At 38.5% G+C, this 18,621-nt stretch overlaps 1 protein-coding gene across 1 annotated transcript in view; it reads left to right on the top strand.

The window, feature by feature from the left end:
- The first annotated feature begins 230 nt into the window (after window positions 1-230).
- The window catches only part of COL9A1 (collagen type IX alpha 1 chain), a 44,870-nt gene continuing 26,479 nt past the window's right edge, over window positions 231-18,621 (top strand). Inside the window, exons 1-19 of the mRNA XM_086744818.1 lie at window positions 231-352; window positions 1,516-1,590; window positions 2,137-2,172; window positions 2,282-2,344; window positions 4,680-4,733; window positions 5,347-5,382; window positions 7,411-7,434; window positions 7,717-7,770; window positions 9,470-9,523; window positions 11,249-11,281; window positions 11,387-11,443; window positions 12,175-12,228; window positions 13,492-13,545; window positions 15,282-15,335; window positions 16,730-16,783; window positions 17,294-17,347; window positions 17,530-17,583; window positions 17,711-17,764; window positions 17,991-18,044. Coding sequence (XP_086600944.1) covers window positions 281-352; window positions 1,516-1,590; window positions 2,137-2,172; window positions 2,282-2,344; window positions 4,680-4,733; window positions 5,347-5,382; window positions 7,411-7,434; window positions 7,717-7,770; window positions 9,470-9,523; window positions 11,249-11,281; window positions 11,387-11,443; window positions 12,175-12,228; window positions 13,492-13,545; window positions 15,282-15,335; window positions 16,730-16,783; window positions 17,294-17,347; window positions 17,530-17,583; window positions 17,711-17,764; window positions 17,991-18,044 — 990 coding nt within the window. The 5' untranslated portion in view covers window positions 231-280. The remainder of the gene's footprint in view (window positions 353-1,515; window positions 1,591-2,136; window positions 2,173-2,281; window positions 2,345-4,679; window positions 4,734-5,346; window positions 5,383-7,410; window positions 7,435-7,716; window positions 7,771-9,469; window positions 9,524-11,248; window positions 11,282-11,386; window positions 11,444-12,174; window positions 12,229-13,491; window positions 13,546-15,281; window positions 15,336-16,729; window positions 16,784-17,293; window positions 17,348-17,529; window positions 17,584-17,710; window positions 17,765-17,990; window positions 18,045-18,621) is intronic.

Genomic DNA, 18,621 nt, shown 5'->3' with positions numbered 1-18,621 from the left:
CCCCGCAGCTGCCCACCTCACCGTGGAGCCTGACAGCGGGAAACCCGTGGCAGGAATCGCGGGGCGGGGAGGGGGGGGGAGGATGAGGGTCGGTGCCCAAAGCAACAGCAGCAGGGCAAAGGGTTAAGGCGCTGCTGGCATTCAGTCCTCCCCTTCCCAGCCTTTAGCTCTCCTCCCATCCCCGCGACCCTCCCCCAAGGCCGGCAGCCGTGAGGGGCTGCAGCCGCGCTCACCTCTCGGCCGCCCGCCCTGGCAGCCGCAGGCCGCTCCCTCCGTCGCCATGGCCCGGGCTCTGCGGGGCCTCCTGCCCCTGGGGCTTTTCCTGCAGGTTGTTTGCCTCTGCCTGGCGCAAGTAAGTTTCTTCTGACTTGGACTGTTGTTTTTTTTTTCTCCCTCGCAGATAAGCCAGACGGTAATCGAGGTAAGTGTGAGGGAAGGGACGGTGCTCCCTGCTCAGGGTGTGGGTGATGGAAGACTGAAGGCCACTCTCTGTCATTCCCGGGCACCCACCCGCTGGAGGGTTTTCGACCCTGTCCTACCCATATCAGCAGTGGCTGACCCTGATGTGGTGCTGGCAAAGGCGAGTTGGCCGCAGGGTGCAGGTTGCCATATGTGTATGCCTACACGGTGCTACCCCGTGGGTGTCAGGCAGGCCCCAGTGACATGGCAGCGCTTCAGCTCCCATCTACAGCTACCACTGGATGGATTATTACTGGGAAGACTTGGTGTGGGGAGGAAAGGAGTCCAGAGTAGCAGCGCTGTGGGGAGCAAGGGCCCAGGCCAGCCTCTCCCTCACAGAATGCCGTTGTGGGGCCACCTCCGGAGCTTGGTCCGAGGAGAACAGAGCCCCCCATTATAGGTACAGAGACCTGTAAAAGCCTTTCTCTTGGTTTCCACACACTGGCGGCACCTCCTGCCAGCCCCTCGGGAGCCCGGCGCTTTGAGAAAGCGTTTCTGTAGATGCTAATATAACCCTGAGGAAACAGGAAACCGCTGAACCCAGCAGTGAGGTAGGGAAAGGGTTGGTTAAATTTTCTTCGCTCGCACGAACTCTTAGGAAGACTGCCTCCTTTGTGTTGGCCGAATGAGTGACTAGAGTAGCTTAGTGAATCTTAGTGTTTGATTTACAAAGATCACTGTTTTTATTTCTGCCACCCTGTCATTGCCATACAGTGTTCAAATCCTCCTGGCTTGGGGAGTTGAGCCCCCTCTGCCTTGCCCTGGCCCTGCCAGCATCGTGGGAGAGTGCCCAGGCTTAGGAACGGGGGAGTTTAACACCTCATTGACAATCTACCCATCAGAGCAGTGTTGCTGGTCATCATCATGACAGCTAAGTTAGGATAGGGGCTGTGAGTCCTGACACTTGTGGTGTGAGGGACAGAGCTCTTCCTCATCAGCTGTGACCCCCCCGACCAACCCACAGAAGCCCCTTCTCATTATGCTGGTCCCCCCAGACTGGCTCTCACAGGTTTGCCAGGATCTAATTGCTCCTTTTTCTTTCTTACTCCTTATCAGAGAGGTCTCCCTGGTCCACCAGGCCCCCCGGGTCCACCAGGGCCACCAGGAGTTCCCGGTATTGATGGCATTGATGTAAGTGTTTCCCATGCCCTGCCTAGGAAATGCCTCGCGCTGTATGTGTGTTGTCCTCGCCTTTGGTATTTGACCCCAAGGAGTTTGAATTTGGCTGCAGATCTGCATAAGGACTGATGGGTCTCGTACTCTGTAGCAGGCTGGGGCACGGGGAGAAGGTGGCCTTTCAGATTATCTGTGATATGGAAAATTTGAATTATTTATTTTATGTAATCAGCATCCTATTATTTACCTTAAATGGAGTGCAGGGGGTTTATAATTCTAATCTCAAAATAGATTACATAGTATCAGTTATACTAAAGTATAATGATTTGTGGCGTTATTCCTGATAGGAGCTGCTATTTATTTTCCCCCAATTCTTGTCAGAAGTTTCTGTGATTATTTCTGTTAATTTCTGGTAGAGAACACATGGATTTAATATTCATTTCCAACAATAAAAATCAGTTTGGGATTATTCCTGATAATCTGTAAATCAGTGTTTTTCATGAGGGACCATAAAAGCTTGCTGTAGCTCTGACTAATACCTTCCTTTTCATGTCTTGTTAGGGGGAGAGAGGTCCGAACGGCCCCCCTGGCCCACCCGTAAGTGATTTCAGCTACTTTGCATTTGCTCGTGCGAGAGAAGAGATTTTGATTTTTGTTTCTGCTTTGCTCTCTGAAACATACTTACCTGTCCATTTAAATCCTGAAGGGCCCAGATGGGGATGCAGGCAAACCAGGATCCCCTGGCCTGCCTGGAGAGCCGGGAGCTGATGTGAGTACACTTGATTTTCTGGAATTTCCTCTTCTTTTTTTTTTTTTTTTTTTTCTTTTTAGGAAAAATACTTGGTTTTAGTCTATTTCTGTAGAAGCTTGACCTCCTTTTGAGGTCTCTGGCTTCCTCACAGCTGCCAGTGAGTGCCAGCAGTGTGTGCTGGGGAGAGGTGCTTTTCTCCAAGCTGAAAGATGGTCTCTTGGAGGAATGTGGCCGGGGCAGCAGCTGAGGAGCAACACAAGGGCTGTAGGGTGCTTGCCAACCTGCTGCCCCTGAAAGGGCACTGGGCAGCCATGCTGGGGGCAGGAAGCCATGCTGTGCCCTCTGAAAGCAGCCTCAGGTCAGCGTCCTGCGAGGTGAAGAGCAGGGCAGCAAGGGCAAGAGGGAGGACCCAAGCCCACCCCCTAATGGTCACCCCCACAGGTTGGCAGGGCGGGAGGCCTCTGAGTTTGTAATGCCTGAAAGGGGTGTGTGGAGGGGCTGTTTTAGTAATTTTAGTAATCTCTAAACTGGAGAAAATAGGAAGAAAAAAACCCTCAGATCAGCCCTGTAGGCTTAATGTTACAGTGAAGTATTATTAAAAAAAAACAAAACAAAACAAAACCCAAACCAACCTCCCAGACTTCAGCCTATACCTGCTGATGTATCTTCCCTCTCTCTGGAAAATACTATAGAAGAACAAAGTTTCAACATCATCTAGTGTTGATGGCCTTTTAGGTTGTATCTCTTGAATAAATTAGTGGCAATAAAAACACCTTCATACGTTTTTGGAAAACTCTTCATATTTCTCTCAAGGGCAGTGTTTGAAAGCATTTCTTTCTGTGAAGCAAGATTGTTACATTAGTACTTCGATCTTATGCCAGGAGACAGGCAAGCTTATGTTTAATTTATGTAAATGGTAGAATACTTTTATAATTGAAAATATCAAAAATAAAGATTATATACAACAAACTGGTATAGTAGAGAATATTGCAAAATACATAAGTGAAAAAGCCTAATATTTATTGAAGATTGCAATACTGTTAGAGGTTAATTTTTAATTAGCTTTTGAAAAGAGATTTTGCGGACAGGAGCTGAAACAGTTTCTGGTTAAACAGTTCAAATTCCAGATCTATAAGAAGAAATGGGCTTGCCATGAGTGGTATCTCATACCACTTCATCTTTTCCTGAAAACAATACAGGACCACAACCTATTTGTACATGTTAAAAACCCATAAGCAGATCTTTAAAAATCATTGCCTCTCATAATTTTCACATTGGGCATGGTTTTGTTTTCCTTGCCAGAATTAATGGTGACACAATCAGGTGAAACAATGTTTTAAACTCAGCTCTGCTTTTGGTATTTGTTTGCACTTGCGTATGTGCTCATATTAGTGGATAAGTGAAAATGTAGTACTAGACTACTGTTTTGAAATAGTGAACCTTTTTTATTTTCGCTTGAAGACAAAACATGGGACCTTATTGTACTCCTGCTGTGCATTCAACTTTTAATTGGGGTTTTAGGTTTATGATACCTTCTGCCATCTTTAATTGGTGAGGCAGCTCTGACTTTCTAATTTTTGTTTTTCTTTCACAACCTATTTCAGTGTCATATTTAATAGACTGAGTAAAGATACTGTACAGTAATTGCTTATAATGATTCTGTAAGTTTTTGAAAGCAAATTATCAGAGAAAACATCCCTTTGGGTGAACACTGAATTGCTGGAAGTGTACGAAAAAGAAAGTATTAGAGAAACGTAAAAGTAAGGCTTTTTTAATGATTATCTGGAAATTTCTAAGCCATATAAGCTGTTTAAAAATTTGGAAACAACAGAAAACAAAAGAAGTCAGAATGAATTCATAGTTATAATATAACAATTGCTTTTTAATTTTAGCCAGATACACAAGGGTAGTTTAAAGACTAACCTCAAATCCAGCCCTGCAGCTTTGTTGATTTTTTTTTTTTTTTTTTTTTTTTTTTGGTGTGTGTCAATGAATGGTTTGTTTAAAATGGAAAACACTTGCCAGTTGTTTTTAACCTGAGCCGTGACCTAAATTCACCAGTTCCCCATTGAGAGAAAATAAGGTCATGTGAGATGACGTGTTTAGTTTAATTGTGATTTAACTGAATGATTTTTGAAGGACATATATCACAGGCACTGATGTTTGTCACCAGAAGCTAGTACTTTGAACTTGGGTAGTTTTATCTGTAGATGTACACAGGCATTTAAATTGCCTCTTGCAGTTACTTATCTCATTTAATAGCTTAATTATTTTATGTTTTAAGAATATTTTCTGTTGAGATTAGGAAAACCACATAACTTTTGCATTAACACTGTATACATTACTTCCAAAGGGATTCACAGGACCTGATGGCTCACGTGGAGCCACAGGACCAAAAGGACAGAAGGTAAGAACAAAATTATATGTGAAATCATGGGCTTCTTTTTTAAAGCAGGATTTCTGTTTGTCTCTATGCAACTAATGAGATGCTGCAGCCTTTCTTACAATATTAAAACATTTATACAATACAGACCCCTTGGGCCTTTTTCACACAGTACAAAGCAAGTTCAATTTCCCCAGTCAGTAGTAGGGAATGGTGGCATTACATTGAGGACATTACGGTTGAGCATCTTCGGTCACAGTGAGGCTTTTTTTCGTCTTGTTGTACTGTATTTATGTCACAGTAGTACGCAGTGGGAACCAGGACAGTGAAACCTGACTTCTTCAACAATCAGACAGGTGAAATAAATATACATCAGAAGTCAGGGTAACCACCATGTTTGAATTATTCTTTTGAGGGGGGGAGGAAAAGGCCTGAGGGTGTTTCTATTTTATATTGGGAAAGCCTTTTCTTTCTATGAAGTCTCACTGAAGCCAGTATAGGGTTAATGAAGTGAGCAATACTTGGAGAATATGTCCACTATATGATACTCCCCAAAGGTGAGAGCATCTTCCTGTATGTTCTTTACAAAACTTTATGCTAATACCTCTTGAAACAACTCAATTTTTATCTTTTAAAGGGTGAGCCAGGATTGCCAGGTGCTCGTGGACTTCCAGTAAGTAATACATTTAATGTATGAAGAGGCCTTTTAGACCTTGAGTATCAATATGAAGGATTCTTCCCATTAAATGTAGTGAAGAAAAGCCAGAAACTATTTCTGAGGTTTCAAAGAACTCGTAAGATATTAAAGTAGTACATTAAGGAACCTTTTTGTTATTATATCAGTGTGCAGATGTTACTGAAAGGGCATGTTTGGTTTGTGTGCTGTAGAAAAGAAAGTGTGTGTGGTGTGGTCTCAATTTTTGGATGCATATCATTGTTTCCCATCTCTTTGTGAAAATGCCGTAGAGACAGGAGAGCCCATGTTTTATTTGCATAAATTAGTCTACAGTTATTCCTGTTTTGGCTCCTTGCCTTGTATTTAAATGGGATTACTGAAGTGTAAATGCTGTATGGGACTTCCTGTGCTCTTCCGTATAGAAACAAGACAACATATGAGAAAGGACATGCAAAGAGTACTGTTCCAGTTGGCAAGCAGATGGATTTAACGTCCGTCTTTGAGGGCTGGAAAGAATTGTGATTTTTAGGAATTTTACAGGGTCAAAGAAGTGAATGATGGTTGGGATGTAGAAACTTACGTTATATAGGAAACCAGGAAAAACCTCAAGGAAAATGAGTACTGGAACAAGATGCATGGCATAAAATTGAAATAGAGCTGCACATAATAAAAATTAATTAAAAATTAGATTAATTTTGCAGAAATTATTGGAATTATATAGAAGAGATATTGTGTTCTGATATAGCACTCTTTGCTGTGAAATTCTGTATCTTCGACTGCATCTTTGCATTTTTGACCCTGTCCCATTAACTTTATTCAATTTATATTAAGCAATCATTTTGATATTTGTCCAGAGAGGAAATGATAATGTTATTCTTGAAGATGTTACATTATAGACATGTTCAAACTTAAGATGAATCATTCTATGTGTACATTTGCATTTAATTTTCATGGATGCTGTGTCTTACCTGAAAAATCTGTGAAACAGGTAATACTTTTGACTCACTATATGAGCTAAGTTTAGTCACAGAACTGAGTAGCTTCTAGGTAGTCTGAAAACCCTACATTTTTCTGTTAGGGGTTTGAGGTTTTTTTATTTGTTTATTCATTTTCACTTCTTGCTGTCAAGTAGATAGGGAAATAATTTCAGGATGATTTGCAGTGCATTTTACAATGTGTAGCTGGAATGAAGACAGAGCTTAACTCTGTTGCTGCATTACTCAGATGATATGGGGAAAAAGTGTGCATGAGAAGATCTACTATGGGAGAGGAAAAAATGTGGAATTAAAACTGAATTACTGAAATACTGGGTTAAAATACTGCAGTGTTTTAGCCTGTCAGCTGAAATAAAAGCTAACTTGGGGAAAATATACACAATTTTACCTCACCATTAATAGAATTATGTGAGAACAAATAACTTAAGAGCCTTCAGAAAAAGTGGGTATATAAAATATGCATAAAGAGGGTGAATCTCAACTTAGAGGTGGAGATGTTACTATGGGAAAGCAGCAAACTGGACCAACTTGTCAAGGTAGAATGCTGATTCTGTACAGGGCAGTGCTTACCTGATTCAGGTCTCTTGCGATCATATTTTGAGATTGTAAATGCAATAAATCTGATGAGATTTTGGACCATTGTTCAAAGTTTGAGATTTGTGTTTGCCCTGAGGCTTTCAGTCTTAAGGTGATAATACTTCAGTGAACCTCAGTAGGGATTAACTTTGGAGTTGTTCTGCTCTGCTTAATAAGCAACTGGACCTTCATTCCTTTGTGGAAGTATATGTGTTTGTGAATGTATGTAAATAAATGCTGCAACAAGACAACCTAAAATTTCTCACCTGATATTGATTACCTAATAATAAAATTTATGTTTAACATTGGTTCAGCAAGTTTTCAAAATGATTTTGCAGAATCAAACATCAGTTTTTTTGTACCTTTTTATCCCAAATACTCCGTTCTTGGCAAACAGCTTGAATAAGATCTGGAACCCTCCCCGTGTTTCTGACCCTTTTTTCATATTTCACAGGGCAAGGGGCTTCTTGGACCACCTGTAAGTATCATTTTTACAATTCATAAATATACTGTTTAATGAATCTGTAATAAAAAGTAATTAAGTGAAAAAAGAGACTGTTTTAATCCTGATGTTCTATGTCTATTACATATGCTTTCTTCAGCTACTACTGAGGTTGCTTAGGTCTGTGGCATATGGGGCAAGAATACTGGTCTGAAGGCACAGTTTGTTGTTTGAGGGAATTACATGTTCTCCCTCCTTGGATGTTTGTTATAGAGATATTGTATGGTTTAAAAATACTGTTTAACTTGGTCGTTATAGGGCCCAGCTGGTGCAGCAGGACTTCCTGGGGAAGTAGGTCGTACTGGTCCACCTGTAAGTACTATCATATTTGCTAAAAATGTAGATTTTTTCAATTGCCAAAGATACTTCTAGCAAAAAATGAATAATTACTGTGCTGTCTAAACACTACTTGGGTTATAACAGCACTTGAAAACATATTTTTTCCTCTACAGTGATCACTGGTAGAAGGATTGTGTTTGAAACTCGTCAGAAATAGGGAACAATGAATAGCACAATGTCAGGGTCACCCATTAGATTAGAATTAAATGTTTCATATAGTGTTCCGTACTTTACTTCTCCTCTTATTCAAGGAAAGCTAAAATCAAAAAGCAAACCTGCCAGAAATACAGGAAATGTGAAACTTGACAGACCTTTAGCTTTACTCCTGTCTTCTCACATATACATTATGGTACATGACTACATACTACTTCTGTTTTTCATTTGCATATCAATGAACATGGCAACTTAGGATTTCTTCTGAGTCTCATTTTAAGTGTCACTTAAGTGTCACTCCATCTACTGACCTTACTGCTAAACTGTGCGCTCAGTTTCAGCACAGTGTCGTACTTTGACTCCATACTTTACCACTGAAATGCAAATTGAAACCAATTATTAATTTTTTACTTAAAATCTGAAATAACATTAAAATTTTGTTTGACAAAGCCTACTTTGTAATGCATACCTCTCTCCGTGTGTTGCACTCAGTCATATAAATGAATATAAAAAAGAGTAGTAAAAACTGCCAGTTTGTTTCAGAATATGATTCATCTAGCTCACTGTCTTGTCTGTAGCAGGGGCAATGATGGAGACCTAGGGAAGTGTACAGGTTATTTGTAAAATGACATTTTTTTCTGTCATACTGTCCCACATTCTGGCAGTTGGCGGTTCAGAGACTGCCTGAATCAGTAATTGCATCTGTGCTGTCTTTTTCCAAAGCTATATAGAGCCTATCCTCCATTAATGTAGTCAGTCCCTTTTTGAATCCATTTTTTTTTTTATCACGGGCCTCCACAACACATTGTGATAATGAGTCCCACAATGAAATTGTACATTATGTGGAAAAGACATACTCCTTTTTAGTGTTTTTAAACCTATGACTTTATAGCTCATGCTTTATGAGAATTAGTGAATAATTTTTCTATATTCATCTTGTTAATTTCATTTATGATTTAATAACATATCAAACATAATATTGAAATGAGAGTATTAAAGATGGTCCCTGTCTGAATATTAAATTTATTTTAATTAAAAGCATTCAGAAAATATAATTTGTAGAGGTTCTGTGTTGTCTTTATTTCTGAAAGCACCGGACATCAAAACTTCACAAACAGGAGAAAGTTCTAACTTGGTAAATTCATCTTTGGTTCTGAAAAAAGGGAATTTTTTCCTCTCTGTGCTTTTGGCATTTTTGTCAGTTACTAGGATTCTTTTAATTCAGAACTTAATTAGCAGTTATGAGGTAAAGGAGCGCATAGATGATCCTGTGGTCAGATGTTTCAGCTTTCTAAAGCAGCTGAAAATTTATTGGTTTTTTGTGGCTCCTATTCCACAACATGACTTCCATTCTCCTAAAGAAATGAGTTTTCCATTTTACTGTGGGAGCCACCTTGCAGATTTACATTTTAATTGACTACCTAGCCTGTCCTTCTATAGCTACGTAATTTCTCACTGTTTTTGTGTGATGTGAATATGGAGCTGTGAATCAACAAAATTATTTTACCCTTTTTTTTAGGGAGATCCAGGAAAAAGAGGGCCACCAGGGCCACCAGGACCACCAGGCCCTCGGGTAAGTGATTGCCTTTCATATGTGCTAATGTCTGAATTACATATCGTTGCTGCTTGAACGAAACTCCTCAAGTCCTACAACTGAATACTGACTTCAGAATTTCAGCAGGCTGTATTAATTCATAATGTCTACAGGCTTGTGTTAAAAGCCTGAGATAAAACTCATTAAATCATATGAACATTCGATCATCCATTTAGAAAGAAAGTTTCTAGTCTTCATGGTTATACAAGATGATAGTTTGAAATGCAAACTGTGTAACTTCTGTCATGCTATTTTCCCATTTCTGCAAATGATCTTAAACTGTAACTTTTACAGGTTTTAAACTTCCCTGTGAATTGTAGTATTACTGTAAATGTAGTCTTTGTTGTACCTCACCAGTAGTACTTCAGCAGAGGTAGATTTTTCTTTGTTAGGAGGAAAAAAAATTAATATTTGGCTCATGAGCCAGAAATAGATGCTCCCAGGTGGGTTAAGTTTTAATGCCTTTCTTGCAACCAGGCCTGCTACTTGCAAGGGATATAAGAAAGCTTTACACCAGTGCTTTGGCTCTCTAGGGAAATGGTTGTATTCTTTGAGCCTCCTGGGAGGAGGGAAGTCTGTTATGCCTTTGTCTTGGGGCTATTTACCTGCCCAGAGAGAGAAAAAGGAGCTATTGGCAGACACATTGGAGGCTGGGTGCTATGAAATTGCAAACCGCTGGAAACGTGTGTCATACTAATGTCTTTTTAAAAGCTTTTTTAAAAGCTGTACTGTTCCTCTGCTGGACGCACCCTAAGTCTATATGCTTGATTTATGCCATGTTTCTTGTTTTCGTGAAAGTTGCCAGAGAATTGGCAGAGACATTGTAAAAAATGTGAATGGTAAAGTGAAGAGTATTTAGGAAACAATAAAAAAAAAAAGCCTCAATAACAGCATATGCTGCTTCTATTCCTTGATGGCTTTGTCCTTTTTAGATTTCTGAAGTGCCACAATCCCACTCCAGTTGATAACATTATGGACGCAAACATACCCTCAACTTATTTTTTTAATCCTTCTGCATAAAAGGAGACCAGCTAATTCCTTAAACTGCCTGTGCTTCTCTCTGAAACAGTGTGCTCCCTCTCACTGAACTTTAAAGAATCCAGCTGCTGCTGAGAAATTATATTTCTCCCTGTTGTGCCTCCTAAGCCTCCTGTTAGCTTCCATCAAGTATTTGATTTAATATCAGGAATGGCCTTCCCCCCACTGAGTCCGTCTCTTTGTACACTGATCTCCAGTTTATTGGAATACCATTAACTGCCAGACATCTCACTCACCTACCGATATTGTGTGGGAAGATTGTTTTCTCTGTACAGATGTGAATCTTTTGCTGAATGGTACTAAGTTTGAAAAGTAAAAGTTATCCTTATTACAGAAATTTTCTTGGGTTCTTTCATGAGATTTGGATATATTTGCTCTACATTTAATAGAAAATATGTTTTAAGTAGCTTAAAAACCAAAATAAATATTTTGTTTCTCAGAAAAGTTGATCTAAGTTAGAGGACAGGATTTTGCAGGTACCTGCAATCCTACAATAAAATCCTATAGTCTAGGTGCTTTTCATTTCGGAGATCCTTTGGTTGATTATATTTCTGATTCCAGCTTTAGATACTAGTATTTTCTATTTTGTCTAATGACTATATTGTCTAATGAGTCACTTCTGGTTATTTCTCTTTTACTGACTTTGATTAATTTAATTTAATTTAGGGAACAATTGGCCTGCAAGATGGTGACCCATTGGTAAGATAGTTGTCCATGGTTTTTGGTTTTTTTTTTTTTTTTTTTAATAATCTCAGACAATGCTATTCAAACTATGTGATAGTAACTGTGTGGATGCTTTTCCAGTGTCCCAATGCTTGTCCACCTGGCCGCCCAGGACATGCTGGCTTAATGGGAATGAAGGTAAGAGAATCTGTTTGTTCAAGCATTCCTTACAGAGATATTGTCTCAAAGCACTAGAGAGGGTAACTGCTGGCTTGACAGAAGGACAGTTCACTGTTAATTTCAAAAACCATTTCATCAGTGTGGATGCTTAGGGTTATTTCAAGTCTTGACTCCAAAATACCTCTCATTATTGAAATCTTTTACTGCTGCTGTAATCTTCAGGGTAAAATTTATGTGTGGTCCTGAAAGGATTAGGGTATGTGAAGGATTCCTTCATTCATTTTCTGGACCATTTGTAGTCTGACTCCAGAAAGTCTAAATACTCCCCCAAATCCTTAATCTTTTTTCCTTCTTTCTCTCTTCCTCTCTTCCTGGGAGTCCCATAATGTTGAAAAAAAATGAAATTAACACTTTCTGAGTCTCATTTTATCTAAGATTTTTTTTTTTTTGTAATGTATTCTTTGCTGGTTTCTAGGGATAGTGTTGACCTGAGGAAATTGTTATGGGGTAACGTAAGAAGAAATACTAACCTGTCTAGAAATACAGCCTTGTTAGATCCAGGAGCAGATCTTTTTTAACATAGTGCTTAATATGTGGTGCTAACTAGAAAGATGAGGAAGCATTGCTGAATGGGATTGCAGAGGGAACATCAAGATAGTTCTGAGGAGTCTGTGTCTGTTTTGCAAAACTCAGTATTTTAATTTTTAATAATCTCTATTTATTTATTTTGGTGTTTACTTTTGTTTTAGGGACACAAAGGTGCTAAAGGAGAGCCTGGTGAACCAGGAAAACAAGGTTATAAGGTAAAAAAAAAAAAAAGGAAAAACTGCTGTTATTTTTAGCAAGCTAATAGTAATTTAGGCTCTTCTTTAAAAACAGTATTATACTTTGTTGGAACTATTAATTATTTTACCAGAATGCATGAGGAGATACAACGTATCATAATGCTCCAGAGTAACCAAAGGCAAATCTCTATTTTTCATTCACCTGTACTTTGCGTTTATTATGATGCAGAAGTCATACTCCTCTTGCTTTTTGTTTTGATAATTCAATTTAATTATTATGGAACTTACGGCAAAAAATTAAACGAAATTTATTACTTGGAAAACTTCCAAACATTTAAATGCAGAGGCATTCTGTGTATTTACCAAGTAAATTGTTCTGTGGCACAGATGAGTAGTAACAGGAAGAACGAGAGGGGAAAATGTATCTGAGAGAGAAAGGACACAGTACAAGTTCATAAACAGAGAAAGATTATGACTATAGTAAAGAGGGCAAGTCCTATTGAAGCTTAAAGGCTGAAATGTGGACTCTTTTAAGGTGTTTCACTTGAATTAACCTTATTTAATATTGAAATATTTGTAAGAAAAGTTGAGAAAATTTGCACTGCCTTGGTCCATGCTTCGATGCTGGAGGAAAAAAATCAGGGAAAAGTGCTCTCCATTCCTAAGCATATTGAAAAGAATATTAATTAATTAGAAACAGCTTACGTATTTTTTCCTGAATGTTGACCAGTTGTCTTGTGCTTCAAAACCCTTTTTGCAAATTAAATTTTCAGTAAGTATTGTTGTTCTGTTACTGTGCACTATGACTGTGTAAGAGAGGTTATCATCTAATCAAATCGGGGTTTGACCAGATAAGGCATTTTATCATTTTAATTTTCAAAAATTCTAAAGTGCAGTGTGGTACTGTGATGCAGAGCTACTAGCAAATCCAGTCCATTCACATATATGAATATACCTTCATTATACTTTTAGTCTAAAAGAACAAGAAAACTTAGAGATTAATGTCGAGAAAAAAGGAATGACAGTTTAAGAGTAAAAATATCATTATTCTTCTTTATACTGGGGTTGCATTGAAATTACCCTTTTGACTAGTAGTTGAATGGAATGTGAACCTAAATGAGTATCTGTCTATGTTCTGAGGAAGTAGTGTGACTTCATTTGGATTTCCTTCAAGCAGGACATGGTGACAAAATCCAGTAAGTAGTAAATGTACCTCCTACGATGAGAGAGCAATGTGCATGGTATGGATTAGCTACAGATGTATCCCTTTTGCTTTCCCAGGGTGAAGAAGGGGACCAAGGACCCAGTGGTGAAGTGGGAGCTCAAGGCCCTCCAGTAAAGTATTTCTTAAGTAGTGTTACCCATTTGCTTTATTAGGTCATATCTTTTTTTCTTCTTATTGTAAGAAAACATATTATAAAATCTCCTTTCTCTTTATTCTGACATATTATCTATAAGTGAAAGTAGAAGGGACTTTAAGTCCTTCCAGAAAACTACATTATTACTTGGCACAAAGCTCTAAATAGTTCTATGGAAAGGCTTATTTTAAAAAGTATTTCATGTCCAAAATTTTTTTGTTGTGCTTAGATTGTGCAAATAGTTGGGGTTTTTTTTGTTATTTTTTGTTTTTAACTCAGTTTGGTAAAGTTCTTCAGTCACTGTGAAATAACACAGTAGAATTAAAAACCAATAAGTGATTGACTTTCCTTTCCTTTTTTTTTTTTTTTATTTTCCTTAATGCGTTACTCATTTCACTTCACTGTTTCACCAATTGATTACCTTACAAACAAGCTTTAAAATAATTGTTTCTTATTAAAATGTAGGATTCATAATATGCGGAAAGTGATGTCAGATAGACAGCTGTGGAAAAGAGGCTAGACAGTGCTTTAGAGGCACAGATGGAGAGGCTGTAGACTCTGTTGTATTTTCTTGTGTGTGTCTTACATAAATGAATGTAAGGCTCAGATCCATAGAAGGGACTAAGAATCTGGTCTCCACAGCAGCACCTGCAATCCGACACTTTTATGTAATGTATTGACAAGACTTGCATAAGGTAGCCACCTCTGGGAGAGCTGTTGCTTTTGATAGAAAGTAGTGAGTATTGTGGTGTGCCTGCTTCCATCTCTGATCTTGGAACAAGGATTAGACTGTGAGTCTCTCCCTTGCTGGGCTGCTGAAGTCAGTGTTGCATTAGCATGATTTTTCTCATGTTTTGAGCTGACAAAGCTTTCCATGTTCTGTGCAAGATTCCATGTAACTTTGTTAGGAGCAAGTAAAAGGGCTACCCATCTAGAGTCCCGTCCAGGAATAGGTTTGCCTATGTTGCATTGAAGTGCCTGTAGCCATTTCATTAATACAGTTGTAGTGCATTCTTCTTGTTGCAGGACAGACACATTATGGCTGATAGTTTTGGTCTCTCTGCAGAAAGGACACAAGTCATACAGTTTCAGTCTCTCAGAAAGAGGAAAAAATTATGTCAAATTTCCTATGAGACTGTATTTTGAAGGGAAGTCATGATAGTTATGATGCATCCTGCTGCACTAGGATGTCTACTCAGTCCAGCCTCTCAGGTGGGGCAGACATATAAACTTAACACTTGTACTCTTCAAAAAGCTTGCCCAATTTTGTCTACCTCTAGAGTTCTATAAAGTCTGATGATACCTTTCTCCTGCATCTGTCCTAAACCCCGTTTAAGATAACTTAGCACTTTTGCAAATCTGTCCTTCATGTGTTCCTCTCACACAGGCTGCACAGGGAGAATACTTCAACTCTCTGGTAATCAATAAGAGACATCAGTGGTGTTTTTTTCGGTCCTTAAGGCATATTTGTGGTTGTAGCATTCAACCTGATAGTTTTATTATCCTTTTAAAGAATCTTAAATTAGTAAAATATCAAATTACCATATAAATTAAATATTCTAATCCAGAAATAGCTGGATTCTCCTTTTATGCTAAGAAAATAGTAAAATCAGTGTAAAGAAAGCATGTAGAACTCTGAGCCTTCTGTCTGAAAACTAGGACAATTCTGATGAAAAGATTTAAGCATAATTTGAGTATACTTTTCACTTTCAGGGCATCCTAGGTATCAGAGGTATAACTGGAATAATGGGACCTAAAGGTACCAAAGTGAGTATTAACCTTTCTTACCATAAAATGGCCTGGATAAAAAAATGTACACACTTGAATGTTTTTAAAGCTTATTTAAGTTTATCCTTTTTTCTCCTGCATTTCCTATCTCCTATTAGCTGTATTTCCATAGCTACTGTACTTCTAGTTAGGAAGAAAGGGAGCTTGGTCCTTCTGATTAATGAAGTACATGTACTCTTAACACCTTTCCCTCTGATCTTTGGATTTATAGTAGTTTGGCATGTGTGCAAGTATGTAGTTAGCAAGATAGCAGGTTATAGCAGTTATAAATTATAGCATATTTTATTTAAACCTAAAATTTGTGAAGTAGTCCCTCCTGTGATTTGCATCTTCCTGAAGCCTTTTGCTTCAATTTTTTGTCAGGATTTTTTATTGAGAATTTGTGCTTTTTCCATTCTTTCTGTCTTTTGCATCTTTTTTTTTTGTCTTAAATTGCTGCCAGTGGGATTAATTTTTTATGGGCTCAGACTTTGCTGGGTGCTGTTCATCAAAGTGTTTCTAACTTTTTTTCAAAACAGATTGTTATATTTCTATTCTTATTATCTTGCTAAATCTATATGGTAAAAATTTCTGGAAAGAGTAAAATGTAGCAATCATACCATTGTCTCCTCCAGAAATGAAATAATGGAAACCTTATCCTATGCTTGTCTATGTTCAGAAACAACATCAAATTTGTCTTGATTATGAATCTTCTCATGAGTCATCCTTCCTAACCTCTCAGGCACATTTGCTAAGCTATTACTGTCTTACTTTGTTTTTCTCACCTTCTTTTTATCTTCTAATTCTTCGTAGTTATTTGCCTATATTTTTGTGCTGTTTTGTCTATTACTTGAAATATTTACCACATCTGTTTGACAAAGGAGTTCCTTATTCTCTGTAAATCTTTTTGAAAACATTTTTTTTCCTCTCCATTTAAAATTACTTACAGGGTAGCAATTGCATTATTTCCTTGAAATGTGATAAAATAGCTGCACTGCACTTGATTTTGATGTTATTCTACCATGTGGTGAAGGAGATAGATAGTATTGTTAGGGAAGGCACAGACATTTTCTGAAGTAGTGTGAAAAGGTCTACCTCCTTGCTGTCCAATCTGATTTTTTTTAGAGAATGAACTGGATGCCATTTTTTGAATGACATTTGGTAAAAATACTGGCTTTAACTCCAGAAATACCAAGATATATTTAAGAAAAAAAAAGTTTGCCAAAATTCCTTCTTGGAGTTTTGTTTTTTTTTTATTTTATATTTTAATTAGAGCTATAAAAAAAACCTCAGCTGCAGAGAATATGCAACTCCCAGCAAACCAGGAGGGAACATAAGTTGTTAACATTTCAGCACTTCATTTTAATGTCTTGTGTTATCTGCTTGTTTTGTAGGGAGCTCGTGGGCTTGATGGTGAGCCTGGTCCCCAAGGTCTTCCTGGTGCACCTGTAAGTAGAGTGTGTTAGCCAAACACTTTTTCCAGTGTCTACTCAGTTAGATACTAAGTCCTGAAACTTTGTGGCTGTAAATCAGAAAAGTCTCTGATTAATCCAATTCCATTGATTCCACAGGTGAATAAATGATATGACAGTGATGTCAAGTCCAGAATTTCTTACTGTCCCCGAGGAATTACGGGGTAGATGAACACTAAGAGTAACTCTTAGTGTGTTATTGTTACCTCTTCATTCTGAGTGCTACTGTCCATTAGAGTCGCTTGGAATTTTTCAGGTTTTAAACAGGAAAATATTCATTCATTAGAATAAATGCTGCACAGGTCATGTCTCTGTCAACTGCAGTTTTAAGAAACTGCATTTTTAAATATAGTATGAGTTTAAAATGTCTGCTTTAACCAAGTGTGAATTACACTGTTGTTGATTTACTGGAGGTTTTAGCTAATAAATACAAATAAGTTTATTCTGGTTTTATTGCTAAAATAATATTATTTTTTTTTCTTGTAGGGGGATCAAGGACAGAGAGGTCCACTGGGAGAGGCAGGTCCAAAGGGAGAAAGGGTGAGCACATACAAGTTTCAACTCCTGTTGACTTGCAAACATTGGTTACTTATAGCATATAAACATACAGCGTAATTGGTACTTTCAAAGTAATGCATATCTGAATGGGTAAGTGTTGACATTCTTTGCATCTGTCATTTCAATGTGTTTATTTTCATTTTTTAAATTATTATTATTCTTAGGGCCCTCAAGGTACAAGAGGAATAAATGGTCTCCCTGGGCCTAAAGGAGAGCCTGTACGTATATTTCCTTTCTGGATTTCCTTCATGACATGCTAATCTGTGTATCAGAGTGCTTGCGCGAAATCTCTCCAACAATACCTTATTTTTCCTCTTTTTTTTTTTTTTTTTTTTTTCTTTCAAGGGCTTACCAGGAGTTGATGGCCGGGAAGGGATCCCTGGAATGCCTGGAGCAAAAGTAAGGCACAGTTGGCATATATCTGAGCTTTGGTAGTGCCCTAGATTTGTTCACTCATTTGTGGCTTTTTATTGTGCTTCTGCCTGTGGCTTTACCCCACATTAGTAGGGTAATTGAATGAACTTTCCCACCTTACAGGCCCAAAAGTACTCCAGCTCTGTGTTCCAGAAATACAATTTTCCCTTTTGATTGATTTGCATAAATTACAACTTAAGATGTTTTTCAGGGTGAACCAGGGAAACCCGGAGCTCCAGGTGATGCAGGGCTTCAGGGACTTCCAGTAAGTATCTGGTATTTTACCTTTGAAAGTTAGGCTCAGTTCAAACCACAGAAAGACCATGTATAGCTTAGTTTGATGCTGATGTTGGAACAATTTAAATGAAAATGTAAGCAAAAGGCCCAGGAAGAGTACGTGTAATGCAAGGGGAAATTCTTCTATGTGTATCCGAAACTTTTGCACAAAAGCCTGAATCTCCTCATGGTACTGTAGTGAGGAACTTGGTCTTAAAAAAACGTTTGTGGCCAGTATGCAATTATTTTAGGGTTTCTCCTATCTGAGACCCCGTGGATATTATGATATGATCCCACAATTAGAGCTAGTCTCGTTGTATTGACTAGGGCCAAACCTATTCCCAGGGTGAGCTGGAAGAGCTGACCTGCTAGTCTAACATACCGTAGATGGACTATCATCAGGAAATATTTTTTACAATGAAAGTGGTGGAACACTGGAACAGGTTGCCCAGAGAGGTGGTGGATGCCCCATCCCTGGAAACATTCAAGGCCAGGTTGGACGGGGCTCTGAGCAACCTGATCTGGTTGGAGATGTCCCTGCTGCTTGCAGGGGGGTTGGACTAGAT

This window comes from Chlamydotis macqueenii, chromosome 3, assembly GCF_036417535.1.
Source record: "Chlamydotis macqueenii isolate bChlMac1 chromosome 3, bChlMac1.mat, whole genome shotgun sequence".
In the NCBI taxonomy this organism is placed as follows: Eukaryota; Metazoa; Chordata; class Aves; order Otidiformes; family Otididae; genus Chlamydotis; species Chlamydotis macqueenii.
Note: the sequence above shows the minus strand (reverse complement) of the source record. Positions and strands in the feature narration are given on the sequence as shown.